The 22,118-nt window shown below is 50.2% G+C and overlaps 1 protein-coding gene across 1 annotated transcript; it reads right to left on the bottom strand.

Moving 5' to 3' along the window:
* Nucleotides 1-8,056: 8,056 nt before the first annotated feature.
* Nucleotides 8,057-21,074, bottom strand: ARHGAP25 (Rho GTPase activating protein 25). The gene is made up of 11 exons (XM_036396689.2): nt 21,014-21,074; nt 17,781-17,950; nt 16,398-16,485; nt 16,140-16,259; nt 15,327-15,534; nt 14,655-14,787; nt 13,986-14,059; nt 13,362-13,483; nt 11,896-12,080; nt 10,904-11,451; nt 8,057-9,962 (listed from the first exon to the last, which is right to left on the bottom strand). The coding sequence occupies exons 1-11, from the start codon at nt 21,072-21,074 to the stop codon at nt 9,752-9,754; spliced, it is 1,920 nt and encodes a 639-aa protein (XP_036252582.1). The 3' UTR covers nt 8,057-9,751.
* Nucleotides 21,075-22,118: the final 1,044 nt, after the last annotated feature.

Below are 22,118 nucleotides of genomic sequence, written 5' to 3'. Positions count from 1 at the left end.
ATCAGAGCTCCTGGGAGTGGGGTTTCCTTTATCAGGGGCGTCTGTCAGGACCCCACAGCAGCTTCATGAGCAAAATCCTCCCTTTGCCCTTTTCAACATAACTATGCAAAGGCATTTCTTGGATGTTCACGCAGTTCAGTGGCAGAGATCAGAGCAAGAAAACAGGGGGGCAGATATTTCCTAAAGAACTTTCCCCAGGCAGCAAATCAAGGCTGTTTCTGCAAGTTCAGAGGTGCTTGGCTTTAAAGCCCCTGTCCAAGTAGACACAACACTCACAAATAACAGGGTGAGGGCGTGACAAGAGCCAGGGCTGCCAAGCTGGGAGTCCCAGGAGTCCCTGAAAAAATGTTCCACTGCGTGTTTTCACTTTCTTGTTTCTATGCTCCTTCCTTCCATCCATCCACATTAGTACTGTGACTTCTGTTTCTAAAAGGCTTTATTTGTCACATTAAATTCTGGTGTGCATCGATTCTCCTTTCATTTCTGATCTATTTTATCTCAGCATATTAGCAATTAATCAAAATTCAAATCTTAATTTTAGAAAGGTTTGGGAAAACATGGCTTCACTGTGGAAGTATCTATCATTCCATCCATCCATCATCCATCCATCCATCCATCCATCCATCCATCCATCCATCCATCCATCCATCCACCATCTCTGAATTACTGTAAGCCACTAAAGCTGGGTCTCACCCTGTCTCTCCAAAATCATCAACATCAGTAGGATTTTTGCTTTCATCTGTTTCTAGGTGAACATGTATAAGAAATTGTGAGCAGCTGTGCAGCCCCTTTTTTGCTGGACGCTGTGTAAAACTCCAGGCAGTGCTTTCAGGTCAGCAGGCAGGAGCAGGCAAAGGGGTGGGAGAAAATCAAATAATCCCAGAGAGGAGGAGGCTGGAGAGCAGCTCAGGGAGGGAGCTGAGGGAAGAGCTCTGGTCTTGGATTGCTGCTCTTAAACCCCCACACACAGAGCCTGCAGGAGAGCCTGAGCCTCAGGACATGCTCCTCACTGCTGGGCTGTGCAGGAACAGTGACAGCCGCGCCTCCCGAGCCACACTCAGCACCCAGGGCAGTTGCACCAAGCACTTGCAAGGCTGAGGTTCCCCTAAGGGATCCCTGTCTCTGCACATGGACTCCAGTTCCTCAAACAGATTCGTGCCCAGAGCCCCCAGGCTGCCCCTGCCTGGGCTGGGACCCCAGGCTCGCTCTGCAGGCCCTGCTGGAGGATGAGCATCCCCACCTTTGGGGGCCAAGGCTGCCAGCTCAGCCTGGCTCTGCTGCCCTGCCCTTGCTCTGGGCTCTCTGGGGGCTCTGGGCACAGGGAGGGTTCAGCCAGGAGAGAGGGGCACCCTCTGCTGCCTCTGCCCAGCCCAATTGGGGGTGCCCAAATGCCAATCTTGGGGGGAAAATTGCATTTCTCAATATTGTGGACACATCTCTGTGCCCTGCCAGGTGAGCAGCAGCCTCTAAAGGCATGAGGTGAACCCCCCCAAAACTGAGCTCTCTCAGGAAAAACCATCCAAAGCAGCAGCCAGAACCTGTTCCACATTTCTCCTCCCCAAAAATACTGCTCTGCCCTTCTGAGACTGCTCAGAGAGCGAGGCAAGCCAGAGCCTGCAGCAGCGCAGAACTTCCAAAGGAAAATGGGAATTCTGACAGCCCCAGGCAGGTTGGGTTACCCACAGCACAACGGCAGAGCTGGAGTTTGGGATTTTCTGTGACACACACTGAGCCAAAGCCCTGCAAAATCTACTGGATTTTAGAGGGGGGGGAAAAAGGGGAAAAAAAAAAGAAAAGGAAGATTTCGTGGCACTTGAACATCTGCTTGAAACATTTGAAAAACTACAGCCCAGTGTTAATTTAAACTTCCTTATAACCCAGTTCAACATTTGGAGTGCAAACACTGTTAATAGGATGGGAACTGGGGTGGTGGTGATTTGCTTACTATATTGGGAAACAAAACCAGAACAAAACCAGCTTGAGATAGAGCTTTTGTTTATGTTGCTGACCCATCTGTCTTCATTAATGCATTATTTACAGGAAAAGTTAAAAAATTAGCTTCTGCTCCCTCTTCAAGTGCAGCAGCAACAAATAAAGGCTGAATGGTTCATTTGGCCTCGACTAAAAATGGAAATTCTTATCAGCACCCCTTGGAGGAAGAGGTTTATGATGTGCAGAGTGTTATTGTTGGGTATTGGTGCCTTGGGCCACAGGGCAGCCAGGGAGGGGCTGTGTCACAGAAAACAGCCCCAAAACATCACCCTCATCTTATCCAAACTCCTGCTTTGACATTAAAAGGAGAAATGCTGAGGTTTCCCCACCCCTGTACTGACCCATGCAGGGTAATGGTGGGATTTTCTGGGTGTGATTTCTTGGGTAATGGTGGGATTTTCCTGGGTAATGGTGGGATTTTCTGGGTGTCATTTCTTGGGTAATGGTGGGATTTTCTGGGTGTGATTTCTTGGGTAATACTGGGATTTTCCTGGGTAATGGTGGGATTTTCTGGGTGTGATTTCCTGGGTAATGCTGGGATTTTCCTGGGTAATGGTGGGATTTTCTGGGTGTCATTTCTTGGGTAATGCTGGGATTTTCCTGGGTAATGGTGGGATTTTCTGGGTGTGATTTCCTGGGTAATGCTGGGATTTTCCTGGGTAATGGTGGGATTTTCTGGGTGTGATTTCTTGGGTAATGGTGGGATTTTCCTGGGTAATGGTGGGATTTTCTGGGTGTGATTTCTTGGGTAATACTGGGATTTTCTGGGATATGGTGGAAAGTTCTGGGGCTGAGCCCTGGTGTGGCCCAGGAACCACCCAGGTGCCTCTGGCCCTGAGGAGATGTTCGGTGGGATTCTGTTCCCAGCACAAGCTGATCCATCTGCTCAGCATTTCAAGGGCTCAGCAAGACTTTTGATTGTATTTTTTAAGTAAGGGCAGGAAATAGGAGGGATAAAAGCAACCAACAAGGCTGCAATAAAGGAAACTATACCAGAGGAATGGATTTCCGTGGCACAGAGCAATGCTTCCTGAACAGGAGGGTCTCGACTCGTTCCCTATCTCACAATATTTTGCTTTCTGTGATGAGCAGCAGAGACAACACTCTGTGCTTTAGTTTAGCTGGGTTTAGCTGGAATAAATGCTGCAGCAGCATTTATTCAATGTTAACACTGAGGAATATTCAGTGTTAACATGAGGAATATTCAATGTTAACAGTGAGGAATATTCAATGGTAACACTGAGGAATATTCAGTGGTAACACTGAGGAATATTCAATGTAAACAGTGAGGAATATTCAATGTTAACAGTGAGGAATATTCAATGGTAACACTGAGGAATATTCAATGGTAACACTGAGGAATATTCAATGTTAACAGTGAGGAATATTCAATGTTAACACTGAGGAATATTCAATGGTAACACTGAGAAATATTCAATGTTAACACTGAGGAATATTCAATGGTAACAGTGAGGAATATTCAATGTAAACAGTGAGGAATATTCAATGGTAACACTGAGGAATATTCAATGGTAACACTGAGGAATATTCAATGGTAACACTGAGGAATATTCAGTGTTAACACTGAGGAATATTCAATGTTAACAGTGAGGAATATTCAATGTAAACAGTGAGGAATATTCAATGTTAACATGAGGAATATTCAATGGTAACAGTGAGGAATATTCAATGGTAACAGTGAGGAATATTCAATGTTAACAGTGAGGAATATTCAATGTTAACACTGAGGAATATTCAATGGTAACACTGAGGAATATTCAATGTTAACACTGAGGAATATTCAATGTTAACAGTGAGGAATATTCAATGGTAACACTGAGGAATATTCAATGGTAACACTGAGGAATATTCAATGTTAACAGTGAGGAATATTCAATGGTAACAGTGAGGAATATTCAATGGTAACATCCTAAGGAGGTTGAAGGGCTGGGGGATGCTCCTGCAGCTCTCCAGCTCCCCACACAATGTCCTTCAGCCCTGTGTGACTGAGCCTGTCCAGGCTGGGAGCTTCACATGGTGTTGAAAATGAATGTGTCGAGTTAAGTGAGAAGGTTTAGACACAGGGTGGTCTCTGCAATCAGGTACAGTAGCTGGCTAGCAACAGCAGCTAAACAACAGCCCAGCCTGCCAGGGAGCTCAGGTTTATGTTGGCTTTGCTGTAGCAACTCCTTATCTGCCAGAGATTAGAGCAGTTCCCATCAGTTGTTGTGGGATTTGGTGGAATCCGTTTCCTGAGCTGTCACCAGGGCTGGTGGGGATGCAAAGCTCTGGGAGGGCAGAGCTGCAGCTCTGATCCAGCTCTGGCTGCCCTTAGCATGGCCAGGTTTGATCAAAATTTCTGTTAGAATTAGCTGGATTAAATAACTAATTGTGTTATTAAAATTTATAGAATTAATTAGATTAAACAGCTAATTGTGTTATTAAAATTTATACAATTTTATAAAATTTAGGTCAAAATTAGTTAGATTAAATAAATTTAGGTTAGATATTGGGAAGGAATTGTTCCCTGTGAGGGGGATGAGGCCCTGGCACAGGTGCCCAGAGCAGCTGGGGCTGCCCCTGCATCCCTGGCAGTGCCCAAATCCAGGCTGGACATTGGGGCTGGAGCACCTGGGACAGTGGAAGTGTCCCTGCCATGGCGGGGCTGGCACTGGATGGGCTTTGAGTCCCTCCTGTTGATCCACAGGAACCTGAGCTGACACTCCCGGAGCCCCAGGGGCTGATGCAGAGGCTGGAAAGGGTTTAAATTATTCAGTTTTGACTTCCAGCAGTTGGTTACTGCTGAAACAGACCCAAAACAGCAACATCATGCAAATGCAGCCTGCAGTCCCAGATATTCCCTGGAGCTTTGCACCAAGTCTGATGTTATCCTGGCAGGGAAAGCAGCTGCTCCCATCCCCAGTGCCTGAGTCCCTCCTTTCCCCTCGGCATTTCTTGTTCTCTGCCCATTGACAATTTACACCAGCTGCAAATTTGGCCCAATAATATTGATTGTGTGTCTTGTGCTTCCTCTGCGGGCCCTAATTAGTGCCTTGGAGATAATGAGCAGGGAGTTAATGGCAGGGGAGCGGGGCTGCCCCTCTCCAGCCCTGACACTGCTCAGGGCACGGCACTAATGAGCTCCAGAGCTGCATTAACCCTGCTCTGGCTCTGCCTGGCCTTGCCCACAGCAGCCCCTGAGGGACTGGGAGCCGCTGGGACACAGGAAAACCCCTGGGAAGGAGGAATTGCAGCTCTCTGCCCTCTGCCAGCTGCTCCCCTGCAATCCCCACCCTGCTCCTGCTCCCATGGGTAACCCCTGTCCTCACCCGCGGGCACCCACGGTGCCAACACTGCTGTTACAAAAACTCCAGTCACAAAAAGGAGACACCAAGCCTGGACACCAAGTTATTGCCACAAATATTCTTACTGTAAGTTGGGACTCAGGAACCCCCAGGTCTTGGTCTGGCTCTGCTTTGTCTTGTGCCCTGCAGGGATTTCCAGAGGCTCCATCACCTCTGTGCCTTTGGGAAACACAAAAATCTGCCACCTCCATGGCCTGACCTTCACTGGGACAGACAGAGGGACCAGCTTGGTTTGAGCTGAGCTCTCAGGTGCAGACTGGGACAGAGAATCAGTTTGGTTTGAAATAAGCACTGAGGTGCAGACTGGGACAGACAAATGGATCAGGATCAGTTTGGTTTGAGCTCAGCTCTCAGTTTGGTTTGAGCTCAGCTCTCAGTTTGGTTTGAGCTGAGCTCTCAGGTGCACACTGGGACAGACAAATGGATCAGGATCAGTTTGGTTTGAGCTCAGCTCTCAGTTTGGTTTGAGCTCAGCTCTCAGTTTGGTTTGAGCTCAGCTCTCAGGTGCAGGACTCAGGCCCTGCAGGGTCCTGGTGCAGGACCATGGCCCAGGGGCTCCCTGCTCTGGTCCCAAAGCCCAGAGAGGATGGGGAGGCCAAGCAGGGGAAGAAAGGAGCAGCATGAGCCCTGCTGGGCACCACCTGAGAAACAGAGCAAAGGCTCAGCTGCAATTTTAGTTTTAAAAGTTATTTACTTTAAAAGCCATCCTGCTTGCCCTCACCAGTGGGTGAGCAGGAGCAGGTCAGGGGGGCTGACAGCAATTTAATCTGCATTTCCATGGCTCCCTGTGCCATCCCTGACCCCACACCAATGCCTGTCCACTGCCAGCAAGGGGACAGCTCCAGCCCTGAGGAGATAATGAGTCTCTAAACACGTGTCCCACGTCTCCTGCAAAGTGCAAATGTGATTTATCCCCGTTTCACACTTTACAGAGCTTTCTTTCCCCCGGATAGGAGGGAAATAGCAAGGGAGCAACACGTTCCCAGTCCCTCAGTGGAAACATCCCCTCCCAGGGTGTGACAACACTCCAGTTTCCAGTGGATGTTTTGACCTTTCACTCCTCAGCGCTGTCTGTAGCTGCTGTGTTGGGAACAACTGTCCTTGGGGTGCTTGGCTGACCTCCTGACTCCTTTTGGAAAGGCATTTCCATGGAGCTCTCAGCACTTCAAACCAGCACCAGACTTTTAGTGGCATCAGAAATGTGGATGCATGTGAAGGGAACACTTGACAGCGCTCAGAAATCCATCCCTGGAGCTCCAGGAAGGGACAGGCAGGGTAAAGGTGTCACTGAAAAGGCTCCAAAGCACCCGGTGGCCTCGGGGGATGAGTGTGGATCTCACCCGGAGCACGTGGAGCTCAAGGGGAGCCTCTCGGGCTGGACGGCAGCCTGGGCCAGCCTTTATCAGGGAGATGAGGAAGGAAACGCTGCCAGGGAAAGCAGAGATTTACCCCTCACATGCTCAGGATGCAGCTGCCAGGCCAGGACTGAGCCAGAGGTCAGAGCTGGCCCCTGCCCCCCTGGCTGGGGGAAATCTCTCCTGGGTGCAGATTACAGGAACCTGCCCTGTTCCCAGCCCCTTATCGGGACACTGCGTGAAGAGGGCTGAAATATCACATCGTGGTTTTACGCGTGATAAAGCAAATTCTCACAGGCCACAGCAGCGGCTGCTGATGGGCCCTCGGCCACCCCGGGGTGCAGGGGGACCCTGGGGACAGGGCTCTGTGTGAAAAGGGCTTCTTGTGAGCACGGGTAATTCCTGCTCTGTTCACCTGGCTGGATCTCTGCTGTTTCCTAAAGGCTGAGCACACCCTGCAGTCCTGCAGAGGCAGCAGCACCACAAACCCCACCCAAACCTCTGTGTTTGAAATTATAAACCTCATTTATTGAGAAACCCAGCCCTGCTCACGGGAATTACCTGTGGGGAAGCCCTTGAGGAGGAAAGGGGGAGCTCCTCCAAAGTCGATGCAAGGAGGAAAATCCTCCAAGGACTGGAGCACAGCAGCACTCAGGGCCTGCTTGAACACCTCCCAGCTCCTAAACGTGCAGGGTTTGGGTTTGGGATGAGGATTTTCTCCAAGGAAGAGCTCATTTGGACAACCCTTAGCCCCTGCTACCCAAGGTGCTCCCTGGCACCATCAGGACGCTCCTTTTTTCCAGGTTATTTTCCCTGCAGGCCACTGTGGCTTCATAAATCCTGGTGCTGCAGCAAGGTGGCAGGGAAACACGGGGGAAGGGGGACAGTGGGACTGCTGCTGCCAGCCCTTGGGACACTTCTTCCTCCTCACCTGGGCGAACAGCTGCTGGTACACCCAGCCTGGTGTGCTTTCTCCCCAAAATCAGCCTGGCCTGGGGGTCTCCTTCAGCTCCCACGTAAAGGAGGGGAGGATGGACTGCATCACTCTGGAATTCTGGGGAGAACAACATGTTCTCCCTGCTCCTGGGGCCTGGACAAGGCCTCCTCAGCCACGGCTGGACACTTCCTGCACGTCCACCTCGCCTCCCCCAGCAACGTGCTCCTCTGGGCAGTGGCCAGGCTAAAAAAGGAAACTTCCTATCGCGCCAGAAACTAAACTTTGATAAATATGAGGGGATAAGTCACAATAAGCGTGACTGGCTCGGGTTCCAAACACAATAATGTGGGAAGGAAAGTTTTATTTTCTTGCCTCTCACGCCTACCAAGCCCTTGGATACAACAGAGTGAGTTCCTAAAAGAATTTATTTAGTGAATGCCTGAGAAGAGCAGAACAGACTTGCTGTTCTAGCACAAAGAATGCAGGGAGGGGACTGAAAGGATGCCCTGGAAGGTGCCTTACTTTCATCCCACAGGTTTGGATGCAATGGGATTTGTGGTTCATTTGGAAAGCCATGTCACATTTCCAGGGAGAGGAAAATCCTCAGCCTGATCTCAGGGTTATCACCTTGGTACAGCTCTTGTGTCCTCACGGTGCAGTGGGAGGGCTAAGGGGTGAAAAATGTCTTTTTGGAAAGGATCTTGTTTCTCTGTGGTAGACAGTCTGCTGTGCTTCTATATGGCAGGAGCAGCATCACCCTCTGCAGGGGATCCAGAGTCAATGCCCAAAACCTGCTGAGCTGAAAGGCCCCAAAACCCCCAAAACCCCCCAAACCCTGAGTTTATCATGTCCCTGCCCCAGGAACAGGAGAGATTCTCTGCTGCTCCCAGCCCAAAACGGTTCCTGGCCTGGCTGCAGAAATAGAGGGAGGGAGGAAATGCAGCCTGGGCACCAGGCAGTTTTTGGGGACCTCACGTTGTGGGATCTCCAGCAGAAGATGTGAAAATACAGCACATCCAGAGCAGGCTCTGGGCTGAGCAGAGAGGACACCCAGCCCCTCAGGGATGAAGAGGGAGCAGTTTCACAGGTCTGGCGTGGGCAGCTCATGGTTCTCTGTCTCTGGGAAAAGCTCATTTTAAAGAAAAGAACTCCTCATTATCTTACAGCAGCAGCTCAAGGTGCCCGTGGCTCTCTCCCCTCCCGGCTCTCAGGAACTTCCAGCCCACCTGACCTCTGTTGGGAAGTCTCTCTCTCCCAATGACCTCTGCAAACCCTGCAAATGTTAATGGGTGGAATATCTTCAAAGAGTGCCTCTGATCCTGCAGCCAGGGGTTGTTCTGCCTATCGGAGCGGAAGTGCAGGAATGAGCAGTTTATTTTAAATAATGCACTTGTCCTAATCGTGGGGATTTCTGAGCCTCAGCCAAGCCTTTGCACGTCATTCCAGTCTGCTGTGAAGGAATTATTGGCCTCTTCACACTTTTGATCTTTGCAGAAAGGAGCGTGTGGCATTTCCAGCCCAGATGTTCACGATGCTGGATGGAGAAGTTTCTCCCTAATGGCTCACGCTCACATTGGTGAGGAGCTTCTTGCAGAGGTAAAAAATTAAATAAACACTAAATCAGCTCTGTCAAGGTCATCTGAAATCACAGGAAAGACTCGTGAATGGCAGCTGTGAAGTGGTGGCAGACACTGTGGAACCTCTGGTCTGAGTGTGGGGATCCATGGATGTTTTGCCTTGGGTATCTCAGACAGGCACTGGAGATGGGACCCTTCTGTTCCTCCTCGTGAAGGCACAATGGGTCCAGAACCCAAACTTCTGAGTGCAATCGTGGCTGAGCAGCAGGAAGTGTTGGCCTGTTCTCCAGGTAACCTGAGCAGCTGACAGAAGAGTTGAAATAAACACACCCAAAAAAAGCTAAAGGATATTCCTGGCTTTCCTGGTTCAGAGCATGAACCAGGCTCTGAGCTCTGCTCTCCTTCCTCCCCCCTGGCCTGTGGGCAGGAGCAGGACCCTGGACAATGCAAGTCCCTGGCTCTGAACCTGCAATTCCTGAGCATTCCTGCAGCTGCATTTGGTGTCTGTGAGAAGCTGGGCTCCTCCTAGTTGGTTTTGGCACCAGTTTGACTTGTGGCTTTAGTTAAGTTTTTTATCTCCTCCTCGAGCATCCTGGTTTTCTTCTCCAGCTCCTCCTGCGAGCGCTCCGCGTTCTTCAGCCTCAGCTCCAGCTCCCCACTCCTCTTCCTCTCCTGCTCCAGCTCCTGCTTCAGCCTCACCACCTTGGCCCACACCTCGTAGTTTTCCTTCTGGAGGCTGCAAAGGGAAACAGAGCATGAAAGGATTGGATTGGGGTTGGACTGGATTGGATTGGGTTGGATTGGATTGGGGTTGGATTGGATTGGATTGGATTGGGTTGGATTGGATTGGGATTGGATTGGATTGGGTTGGGTTGGGTTGGGTTGGGTTGGATTGGATTGGATTGGGTTGGGTTGGATTGGATTGGATTGGATTGGATTGGTTTGGGTTGGGTTGGGTTGGATTGGATTGGATTGGATTGGATTGGGTTGGGTTGGGTTGGATTGGGTTGGGTTGGGTTGGGTTGGGTTGGGTTGGATTGGATTGGATTGGGTTGGGTTGGATTGGATTGGGTTGGGTTGGATTGGGTTGGATTGGATTGGGTTGGGTTGGGTTGGGTTGGATTGGATTGGGTTGGGTTGGATTGGATTGGATTGGATTGGGTTGGATTGGATTGGTTTGGGTTGGGTTGGATTGGACTGGACTGGAAAAGGGCTGGGAAATCATTTGGCTCCCAGCACCAAAACAAGCCAGAGGTGCTGCCCTGAGCCCTTCAGTGGCCACAACTCGATCCAATAAATCAATAAATGCAATACACGTGCATTGATAACGTGAAAATAATGATAATATAACAACAATATGTGGGGCTGATGGTTGCAGCCCATGGTGTAATAATGCTGCTGGTGAATTCTGGAGAGTCTGATGGTCCAGTGCCGGGGTAATAACAGGAATTATGACAGGAATTATGCAGAGGACTGCAGGAACACTGCAGTGCCACTGAATGGCGTGTAAGAGCTATGGAGCACTGCTGTACAGCTCGTGCAGTGCAGCACACTGATTTGCAGCAGTGTTTTAACAGCTGTGCTTGATCGTGGATCACTGCTGGGACATCCTGCCTGACCTGCTGGTGCACGATCTGCAGCGTTTGCTGTCTCAGCACGAGCTGCTCCTGCAGTTACCTTTCCACCTGGCCCTCGTAGTCACTCCTCTGCTCCGCCAACTCCTTCTCCAGCTTGTGGATCACACCTTGCAGGAACTCCGTGCTGTCCTGCTCAGCTCTGGGCTCCTCAGCAGGGCTGCTGCTGGGGCTGCCAGGCTCCTTTGGCTCGTGGCAGGGGCTGAAGCAGGGCAGGAATTCCTTCTCAGAGGCGCTGCTGGCGGGGCTGGGGCTGGAGCCGCTGCCCTCCCCGCTCTCTGCCACGTTGCTGTCACAGCTTGCAGCCCTGTGCAGGTCCAGCAGCTTAAAGAGATCGTGGGACAAGGTTCTCTTGTGTCCCTCACAGGCCAGGGGGCGTGGGCTGCTCTTGCAGAAGTCACTGGTGAGGACATCACTCCTGCCCTTGTCCCCTGGGGCTGCCAGGAAGGGTTTCCTGCTGGGTAAAGTCTGGGTTCTTTTCCTTGGCTGAGTTTTCCACGTTCCCAGCGTGGCTGTGGGCTCTGAGTCCTCCCCAGGGATGCTCGAGGTGGCAGCTGGGCCAGGGCTGCTGCTGAAATTGGGGTGATCCCTCTGCAAAACGGAGCCCTGGGGCAGCCAGGGCACAGAGCTTTACAAAGGGCACATTGGAACGTGCTGGCCACACTTTTCCATTAAAATCCACTTTGAATTGCACCAAATTTATGATTTTTACAGGGATCCCTTTGAAGAAAAGCCTTTAATCCTCAGTGTTTTCCCCTCACCAGCCTGAGCTGAGCACATGAAAGGTTTCATGTGCTAGGGCCAAAAAGCTTTGGGAGTTTTCATATTCCCCAGAGCAGCAGATTTTCCACAGGAAAGTGGAAAGTTTATCTACATCATTTTCCTGATGTAAATATTCCAGGGGTGACAGACACAGCTTTTGAACCCAAAAAGAGCAAATGCTTTTAGGGCTCGCTGACCTGCCAGAGCCTGCCACAATTAACCACACGTTTAACGAACGCAGGTTAATTAATTATTTAATAGAGCCAGCCTTACCGTCTGCCTTGGGGTGGAGCCCCTGGGGTCCTCTGCAGCCCCCCAGCCCACGGAGCTGCGAGGGACAGGAGCTTTCTTCTCGTGTTTGGGGGCAGGCGGGGAGGGAGGCACGTCCTTGGAGGGGGGAAAGAGCTTCTGGTGGTGGCTGATCATCACCGTCATCACCTTCTGCACCTGGGGCGTGCCTGGGGGAGCAGAGAGCATCAGGGCAGAGCCAGGGACCCCGCCTGGCACCCCCAGCGCTTGCGCTGGCTGAAACGGAGGCGGAGCAGAAAATGAGCGGGACCAAAAAGCCAAGTGAAGTACATGGAGTGAGTAAAAGTGTGGGAAATGGGTTTGTGGAAAATTCTCAATACCTGACAGAAGACTCACACGGTGGACATCTATATACAAACCTTAAGTGACTTAAAAATACCATAAAATAAGACAAATCTTGAAAAAAAAAAATAAACTGGAAATAAGTTTCAAAAAATAACCTCACAAATAAGACTAAATACTTTTTAAAAAATAGAGCTATAAATATAAATAAATATTTTAAAATAAATGTAAATATAAATATAAATACATATACATATACATATAAATATACATATAAATATACATATACATATACATATACATATACATATACATATACATATATATATACATATACATATAAATATAAATATAAATATAAATATAAATATAAATATAAATATAAATATCTATTTAGATATAAATATAAGTATTTTTAGAAATAAATATAAATAAATATAAAAATAGAACTAAAAAATTAAAAAATACTTTATAACAAGATCCACAAAAAGTAGTTTTAAATTATTGACTTTAAAACATTTACAACATAGTGTAACTGAAACTAATAAAGCAAAAACCACTTATATTGTCATTAAAAAATAGTTAACTTCTAATTGTAATAACGTAAATTATAACATCTGTATTATTTCACCCTTCACAGAAGACTAAAAATAGAATAAAAATTTTTAAAACAACTCTCAGTTACCCCATCTCTAAGCAAAAAAAAAAAAAAACAAAAATATATATATATATATATAATATCCAGCCTAAAAGCAGCATAAAAGTAAAGGAGCACTCACATCCCTGAGTTTCCTGTGCTTCCCCAAGAAGGATTTTACACCTTCCTGCTCTGAGCAGCTCAGAGATGAGCTCAGCAAATCCCTGCGTCTGCTGAACTCCTTGAGGGGAGGTTTTGTCACTTTGTCAGTTCCTGAGGGGGTTTTTGTCACCACAAACACATTTACAGCCCAGCAAACACACAGCTTTGCTCTGCCCTGTGCCCCAGCACATTTCTGCCTTTCTTTCAGCTCCACCACAGAAAATCTTTAATTCTGAGGCTGTGGATTCCTCAAAACTGAAATATCCTCCAGGATATTGAAATTACTCCATATGCCTCAAAATATTCCATATCCTGCAGGATATGAAATTGCTCCAGGGGTCCCTTTTACCTCTCATGATGACTGCAGGGTCCTCTACCCTGGGCCTGATCAGGTTCACCCCCATCACTGTGGCCAGGTTGTCCACGCTCATCTTGTTGACGCTGGAGTTCAGTTGGATTTCATAGAGAAACCTGCCAGGATTCCACAGCAAATATTTCACATTTCAGAGGTGGGATTTGGCAAAAAATCCTGGTGAAAAAGTCCTGATTCCTCCTCCCAGCTCCTCCTCTCAGTCACAAGGACAGAAACCCTCAGGACTGAACTGGTACCAGAATGAAAGAGGAGCTGCTCCCCTTGGAAACAGCTCAGGAAGGAAGGGAATCCCCTCCTCAAATCCCACCCTGGTGGAACCTGGAGGTTTTGGTGCTCAAGGCTTTTGTCCAGCAAAGCTACACCTGGTTTGGATTCCCAGGGATTTCTGAGTGACTTTGAGGGTGGCGACTCACGCTCAGACATTCCCAGGGGGGCTATCCCAGGGGCTGGAATTCTCCTCTACCAAAATCAGGACCTGGTGCCTCAAAGGGAAGCAAAGCACAGCCTAGGGAGGCTCTGCCTGGAGGGGCCACCCCCGGGGTGCCATTTCTGCTCCCCAGCACCAAAGCTGAGCTGCCCCTGGCCCTGCAGGGCACTGACCTGCAGATGTAGCTCAGGAGGTTGTAGTTGTCTCTGGGGAGGAGGGACAGCTGCTTCAGGAGCTCCTGGTGGCCCTGCATGGTGACAAACAGCTCCAGGAGGGTTCACGGGACCCAAGAACTGCTCCTGCTCACTCCAGCCATGCCTGGGGGTGTCCCCGTGTCCCCAGCCCTGGGACAGCTCCAAACACGTGTGGTGGCACTCGGGGTGACCCTGGGGGTGGTGGCTGATGATCTCGGGCATCTTTTCCAAACTCAGGTATTCCCTGACTCTGGTTCTCCTGGTTTGCTCCCCTTGGAGCTCCATCTCTCCCCGGGATGTTCTGCAGGGCTCAGCAAGGAGGGGCAGCCCCAGCAGGAGCAGGGACCCCCAGCCCAGCCCGAGGGAGGAGCTGATCCTGCCTCATCTCCTCCAGCATCTTGTGGACATTCAGGACACTTTTAACCCCAAAGAGGAGCAGAAATTGAAGCTTTAAAATTCACAAACCCCTGTGGCCAAGCTGGGAAAACCCCACTGGCTTTGGGGCAGTTTTCCTTTTTAATTTTTTCCCTTTTTCTCTCCCCAGATTCCAAAGCCTTGCTGTGTGCCCTTGGCCCCTGCAGCTCACAGCGTGCCCTGGCACTGAAACTGATTTTAAGGCTGGGAAGAGGAAAACAAAAGCACCTCTACCTTTGTCTCGTCAGCCTCCAGAGCCTGCCCACAGAGCAGGAAATCCTCGTACTGCAGCCAGGGCACCACGGGCTCCGGCAGCTCCCGCAGGTACAGCTTGAGCAGGGAGGCCACGGTGTGGACATCGGTGTCCCTGCAGGGAGCAAGGGACACTCAGAGCCAGCCGGGGATCGCCTCCACCTCCCTGCCCTGCTTTGGGGACCTAAAATCTCTTTTCTTCACCCACATTTAGCCTCCACCTCCCTGCCCTGCTTTGGGGACCTAAAATCTCTTTTCTTCACCCACGTTTAACCAGTGGGAGCTGCAGTTCTGGAGCACCACCCTGGCTCTTGTCCCTGCGTTCACAGGGGTGGAGAACCAAGGACAAGGGAGCAAAACCCTTCTCCCATTCCAGGTCAAACCCTTCTGGAAGGTTCCTGCTGAATGTTCTCCTCTTCGAGCCTTTCTGGAGGGTTCCTGCTGGATCCCCTCCTCCTCAAGCCCTTCTGGAAGGTTCCCGATGGATCTCCTCTCCTTCTCAAGCCTTTCTGAATTCTTTCTCCTGCCCAAGCCCCTCTGGAAGGTTCCTGCTGGATCCCCTGTCCCCCTCACAGCGCTCTGGAGGGCTCTGGGGGTGGCCCTGGCTGTTTTCCCTGGAGCAGGGGCTGGCACGGGGGCAGCAGCCAGTGTCACCTGCTGAAGGAGGGTCTCTCCCCGGCGTCGAAGGCGTCGCGGAGCTGCCGGACCAGGCTGTCCTGGCCGGGCAGGCGGAAGATTCCCTCCTCGGCCAGGCCGTGCTCCAGGATGAACTCAGCGCTCTTCTGCACCACCATGGGCACCAGGGGCTGCCCAAACCTCTGCTCCTGGGCCATGGTCTGCGCCAGGCACTGCCCGAACACCCCTGGGGACACCGGGCGCAGCTCAGGGTGTGGCTTTGGGGTTTCCACACTCTGGGCTGGTACAAAACCCTGAACTTCACATAAAGTGTCTGCAGTTCTCCACACTGCATTCACAGGGGTGGAGAACCAAGGAAAAGGGAGAAAAACCCTTCTCCTATCGCTCATTCCAAGCAAAACCCTTCTCCCATTTCCCACCTCAAGCAAAACCTTTCTCCCATCTCCCAGCTCAGACAAACCCATCCCTTTCCAGCCCAGAAAAATGGGGGCAGAAAGGATGGAATGCACAGAATTCACAGAAATCACAGAATTCACAGAATTCACAGAAATCACAGAAATCACAGGAAGGATGGGCTGGGCCAGAAAAGGCAGAGGAAAAGCAAAGTGAGGAGACTGGCAGGTAAAAACCAACATTTTTTCAAGGCTTTATCCCTGAATGGGAGTTTTTCTCAAGAACATTTTCAGGGTGAGAAAGGAGGTTGAGAAGGAAGACGAAGCCAGGCCAGAAACGTTCATCCTTGGCTCTCCTCAGCACTGCAGCCCCATTCTCAGGGATTTCTGAGCCAAACCTCCCCAGCTGCATTCCCAGGACAGAAATCCCTGGGTTTACCTCCCGAGGCCGAGCCCAGCGCCCTCCGCAGGGATTTCACCCACTCCTCCAGCTCCGCCTGCGAGCTGGCCATGAGCACGCACGGCTCCTGCCCCGCCCGCGGCTGCTCGCCGGCCACCCCTGCGGAACAGAAACACACATTTACTGGGCAGGAAAAACCCAATAACTGGGCAGAAAATACACATTTACTGGGCAGAAAATAGTGATTTACTGGGCAGAAAAAAACCACATTTAGAGAGCAGAGTGGGGTGTCCTCACCCGGGATGATCTCAAAGATGAATTTCCCTCCCTCCTCGGGGTTGGTGGCCAGCACGTTGATGGAGCTCCCCTGGAGAGCCAGGCAGCCCTAGGACAGAGCAGAGCCCTGAGTTTATACAGATATAGATGTGTAATATATTCCTATATATATATATACACACATACATTCTTGTATATATATATATGTACAGATATACTCGTGTATGTATATATATAAATATATTTGTATGTATATATATAGATAAATTCATGTATATGTATATACATATATATTCATGTATATATATATACAGATATACTTGCGTGTGTATATATCTATACATCCATACTCATGTATAAATATATATATTAGTGTACAAATATATATACAGATATATTTGTATACATCTATGTCTATACATCTATACTCGTGTATAAATATATACAGATACATTACTGTGTATATATACACAGATATATTCATATAGATATACTCATGTGTATATATATATATAATAGATATACAGATATAATTGTGTATATATACACAGATGTATTTGTGCAGATGCACTACAGGGATTTTAAAGCAGTAAGGGCACTTCGTAAGTGCCTTTTTTTTCCACTGAAGCAATTCTCATCAGGATAAAAACGCTTCTTTTTGCTCTTCCCTATTTTTATCTCACTTCTCATCTCCTTTTAGCCCTTGTTGGGAGTGGAAGAAGAGAGAGCAAAGAAGAATGGACTTGGGAAATATTATTATTAATTAATTTTTTTTAACTTTGTAGAGGGAACAGCTTTTCCAGCAGAGAGGAATTTTCCCTGGAATTTTTCCAAAGGAGAAAAAGGTGGTGAGTACTCTAAAAGTGAGTTATGGCATGGAGAAAATAAAATAAAATAAAATAAAATAAAATAAAATAAAATAAAGTAAAATGAAGAAAAATAAAGTTAAATAAAATCTAAAATACAGAATAAAATTAAATTAAATATAAAATAAAATAAAAACTAAAATACAAATTAAAATAAAATTAAATATAAAATAAAGTAAAATAAAATCCGAAACACAAAATAAAATATAACATATTTTTTTTAAAAAATAAAATAAAATAAAACATACAAAATAAAGTAAAATAAAATCTGAAACACAAAACAAAATATTACAAATTTTTAAAAAATAAAATAAAATAAAATATACAAAATAAAGTAAAATAAAATCTAAAATGCAAAATAAAATAAAATAAAATAGAATAAAATAAAATAAAATAAAATAAAATAAAATAAAATAAACTACATTTAACGGAATCATGGGATCCCAGAATCGTTTGGGTGGGAAAAGCCCCTCCAGTGCCACCCGTGCCATGGCAGGGACACCTCCCCAGCCCCAAACCCCTGGAGTCCCGGCCCCACCTGCGGCTTGGCCTCGTCCTCGTCCTTGTAGTAGAGCAGCTGCTGCCCGCGGAGCACGAAGAAGCGCAGCTGCCAGTTCTTAACGATGGAGCGCTGCTTGCGCAGCCAGCCCAGCTTGTCCGGCCGCGGCAGCGCCCCGGGATCCGCGGCCATCACACTGCGGGAACGGGCTGGGGACAGACGGACACGGTGTGGGGACACAGGGACACGGGCTGGGGACACAGGGACACGGGCTGGGGACAGAGGGACACGGGTGTGGGGACAGACGGACACGGGCTGGGGACACAGGGACACGGGCTGGGGACACAGGGACACGGGCTGGGGACAGAGGGACACGGGCTGGGGACACAGGGACAAAGGTGTGGGGACACTGGGTGTGGGGACAGAGGGACACAGGGTATGGGAACACAGAAACAGGGAAGTGGGGACAGAGGGACACGGGCTGGGGACAGGGGACACAGTGACGAGGTAGGGGACACAGGGACAAGGGTGTGGGGACAGGGGGACACAGGGACACGGGTGTGGGGACACAGGACACGGGTGTGGGGACACTGGATATGGAGACAGAGGGATACAGGGAGTGGGGGCACAGGGACCCTGCGTATGGGGACAGAGGGACACAGTGAGGACAGAGGGACACAGGGCATGGGGACAGAGGACACACAGCGGGGACAGGGGACACAGCCAGGCTCTGGGCCCCGCGCTCTGCCGAGTCCCAGCCCCGTTTGCAGAGGAAGTGGCCGCAGTGGCTGCCAGGCTGAGCTTCCTTTTGCCTGCGGGGGAGCAGCTGCCTCCCAGCGAGAGCAAAGTCATGGCTGGGGGTGTTTTTTGGGGTCGTTTTCATGGGGTGTGGGGTTTCTGCAGCCTCCCCGGAGCAGCAGCCACAGCAGAGTGGCCCACACGCTTTGGAGACCCCAGTTCTGCTCTGGGATGGTCCCAGTGGGGCAGAACTCACATTCGTGGGGCTGGAAAATCTCCAGGGATGCTAAAACACCAGCATGGGCTGGGCACTGGGCAGAGCAGCGTCCCTGCCCCCTGTTTGTGTGGCCCCACGGGTGGCACGGCCCTGGGGCACCCCCAAATGCCTGGCAGGGATCACTTCCAGGGGGATTTTTGCCTCTGCAGCCGCCCAGAGCCAGCCCAGCTGGGCAGAGTTTGCATCGCTGGCTGCAAGGCAAGAATAAAGCCGTGACTGCAGGGAACGGGGGCTGCACGCGGTGATTTCCTGGGCTGGAGAACCCTCCTCAGGGCTGTCCCCACATCCCCGCCCAAAATCCCCCAGGGCGAGGAGCCCCTCTGGGGGTGCCCCCCAAGCGTTTCCTGCCCCAACGGCCTCCAGGGTTGGGCATTTCCTCCAAAACCTCCTCCCCCAAAATCGGGAGGGCAGGAGAGGCCAGGGGCCAGCACTGGCCCGGGCAGGACCCCCCGGCACCCCCATTGCTGGGGAGCTGCAATAAAAAACAGTAAAAGGGGGTTCACGGGGGAATTCCTGTTTCTCTGAAATCAATTTCTTTGCAGTTCTCCAAACGCTGCCCCAGGCAGGGCTGGGGGAGCAGGGGAAGTGTCCCCAGGCCACGAGGAGCCAGGGAGGGCGGTGGCAATCTGCAAACAGTGCAAACATTTGCAAATGTGACTTTCACATTTCTGCAAGTGAAGCCGCAGCAGCCCCGGAGACAGTGCAAACACACAAAGCCACACAGAGTCACACAAAAACTCACAAAAACTCACACAGAGTCACACAAAAACTCACACAAACTCACACAAAAACTCACACAAACTCACACAAAAACTCACACAAACTCACACAAAAACTCACACAAACTCACACAAAGTCACACAAAAATTCACACAAACTCAACAAAAATTCACACAAAGTCACACAAAAATTCACACAAACTCACACAAAGTCATGCTCACCCAGCAGCTGGAAGCTGCAAAAAGCACCAGGGGTTTCACCACAAGCAGATTTTCTTGAAAAAACGGCAATTCCTGGTGCCAGCACAGGCTCAAGCCTCGGTCCCATCCCCACCCTCTGCTCCCCAGCACCCTTGGTGTGCCCTGGCCTTTTTTTCTGACTTGACTTCACCCCCTGCTCCACAGCCTCTGTGCAAAACCAATATTAGTTATCCCAGGAACGAGGATGCAGGATGCCTCTGTGATAATCCATGGGCATTTCTCCCCCCAGTGTGGGGATGGCTCTGAGCTCCAGTTTCTGGGCCACCCCAGGTCTCATTTGGGGCTTCCATCCCTCCCCTTGGGGCTCTGCGTGCAGAGAATGGCTCGGCCACTCTGGCCAAAGTGGCTTCAGACAGAAATCCAAGTTTCTGTGTGGGAAAATCCAGCCAGGCAGAGACCAGCTCTGCTCCAGGGCCAAACCCAGCCCCAGGGTGGATTTTTGGATGGCCTGGGCTCAGGCTGGGCTCTGCAGCCCCTCCCTGACCACCCCATCATCATCACCCCTAAATCCCCTCCCTGACCACCCCATCATCATCACCCCTAAATCCCCTGTCCCCTCCAGCCCGGGCCTGAGCTTTTGTGCCACCAGAAGGGGCCTGGGTGGTTTAAATCCCCCCAAACTCGGGTTTTGGGGGACAGCAGCCCCGTCCCCCTGCTCCCACAGCATCCCTCGCTGACAAATCTGCAAATCACTTCTTGGAAATCATTTGCAAATCATCTGCTCTGTCTCTAAAGTGGCACCGGGGGCCACTGAGCCAAAATCTCAGCTGGGCTCAGCCCCGGGGCCCCCAGCCCTGCCTGGGCCTTGCAGACATGGAGGGGCACCAAGGAACCCTCGCGGAGGAGCCCTCACGGAGGAGCCCTCATGGAGGAGCCTTCACGGAGGAGCCCTCATGGAGGAACCCTCGCCAAGGAACCCCCACCAAGGAACCTTCACCAAGGAACGCTCATGGAGGAGCCCTCATGGAGGAACCCTCACCAAGGAGCCCTCACCAAGGAACGCTCATGGAGGAGCCCTCATGGAGGAGCCTTCACCAAGGAGCCCTCACCAAGGAACCCTCATGGAGGAGCCCTCATAGAGGAACCTTCACCAAGGAACCCCCACCAAGGAACCTTCACCAAGGAACGCTCATGGAGGAGCCCTCACCAAGGAACCCTCGCCAATGAACCCTCACTAAGGACCTTCATGGAGGAGCCTTCACGGAGGAATCCTTACCAAGGAGCCCTCACAGAGGAGCCCTCACGGAGGAGCCCTCACGGAGGAACCCTCACCGTACCTATTTTTGCAGCGTCCATCTTCAGGTTGAAATCCCAGTTCCGTGGCAGCTTGAGGGACATGCTGGATCAGGAAAGTTCTTTTTTTTCCCTTTCCTCAAGGTGAGCTTGTTTAGGAGAGGGGCTGGAACCAAGCCCTGACGGTCCCGTGGGGGTCCCCCCACCAAGAGCAGCAGCTCGGCGAGGCTTGGTTTGCCAGCGAGCTTCCTGCCTCTGAGAGCAGCAAAAACCCCATAAAAGTCCTTTCCTGCCCCGCTTTCCTGCCCAGCTCTGGCTTGCCCAGCCGTGCTCTCCGCTGGTGCCAGCTCTGGTCCCCCCCTGTCCCCTGCCCAGGCCCGGGGCCGCCAGCCCAGCCCGGGGCCGCTCCCCGGGCGCGCTCGGGGCATTTGAGGAAGTGCTGTCAGCAGCTCTGCGTGGGCTCCTGGAGCTCTGAGCGCTGCCCCGAGCAGCAACAGCCCGGCCCGGGGCCCTGGGGGCGGCCTGGGGAGGGGCAGAGCTCGGGGTGAGCCCAGGGTGGCGCCCGTGCCTGTCCTGGGCACCCCCAGATGGCACCGGGGGTTCGGGTTTGGCTTTTCCTTTGCAGCCAAATGGGGATGGAACGGGGAGGAAAGGACGTGGAAACCAGAGGGGTGAGCACCAAGGGGTGCTGGAGATGTGGAGTGGGTTGGGAGGGAGCTCAGAGCCCACCCAGGGCCACCCCTGCCATGGGGGGACACCTTCCACTGTCCCAGGGCGATCCAGCCTGGCCTTGGGCATGGATGGGCACTTGGGCACCTCTAGTTCCTTTTGAATTTTAATATTTTTTAAAATTGTTTAACTTTAATGTTTTGTTTCAATTTTAATATTTTAATTTTAATTTTCAATTTTAATTTTTCATTTTAAAGTGTTTAAATTTTAAATTTAAGTTTAAAACATGTAAGTTTAATTTAAATGTTTTAAATTTAAATTAAAAATTTAATTTTTTAAAGTGTTTAATTTAAATGTTTTTGTTTTATTTTCATTTTCAATTTAATTTTACTTTTTTTTTTAATTTGAATTTTTGGTTTCATTTTTAAATTTTAATTTTCATTTTTTTGTTTTAATTTTAAATTTAATTTTACTTTTTAA

Source organism: Molothrus ater, chromosome 28 (genome assembly GCF_012460135.2).
Source record: "Molothrus ater isolate BHLD 08-10-18 breed brown headed cowbird chromosome 28, BPBGC_Mater_1.1, whole genome shotgun sequence".
Classification (NCBI taxonomy): domain Eukaryota; kingdom Metazoa; phylum Chordata; class Aves; order Passeriformes; family Icteridae; genus Molothrus; species Molothrus ater.
This window is presented reverse-complemented; position numbering and strand designations above follow the sequence as displayed.

Coding starts and splice junctions, on each gene's coding strand:
- ARHGAP25 (XM_036396689.2), bottom strand. CDS start 21,074: ATGTCCCTCAAGCTGCCACGGAACTGGGATTTCAACCTGAAGATGGAC. Junction 16,486..17,780: donor AGGACGAGGCCAAGCCGCAG/GTGGGGCCGGGA, acceptor GCTCTGTCCTAG/GGCTGCCTGGCTCTCCAGGG. Junction 9,963..10,903: donor TACGAGGGCCAGGTGGAAAG/GTAACTGCAGGA, acceptor TTCCCTTTGCAG/CCTCCAGAAGGAAAACTACG.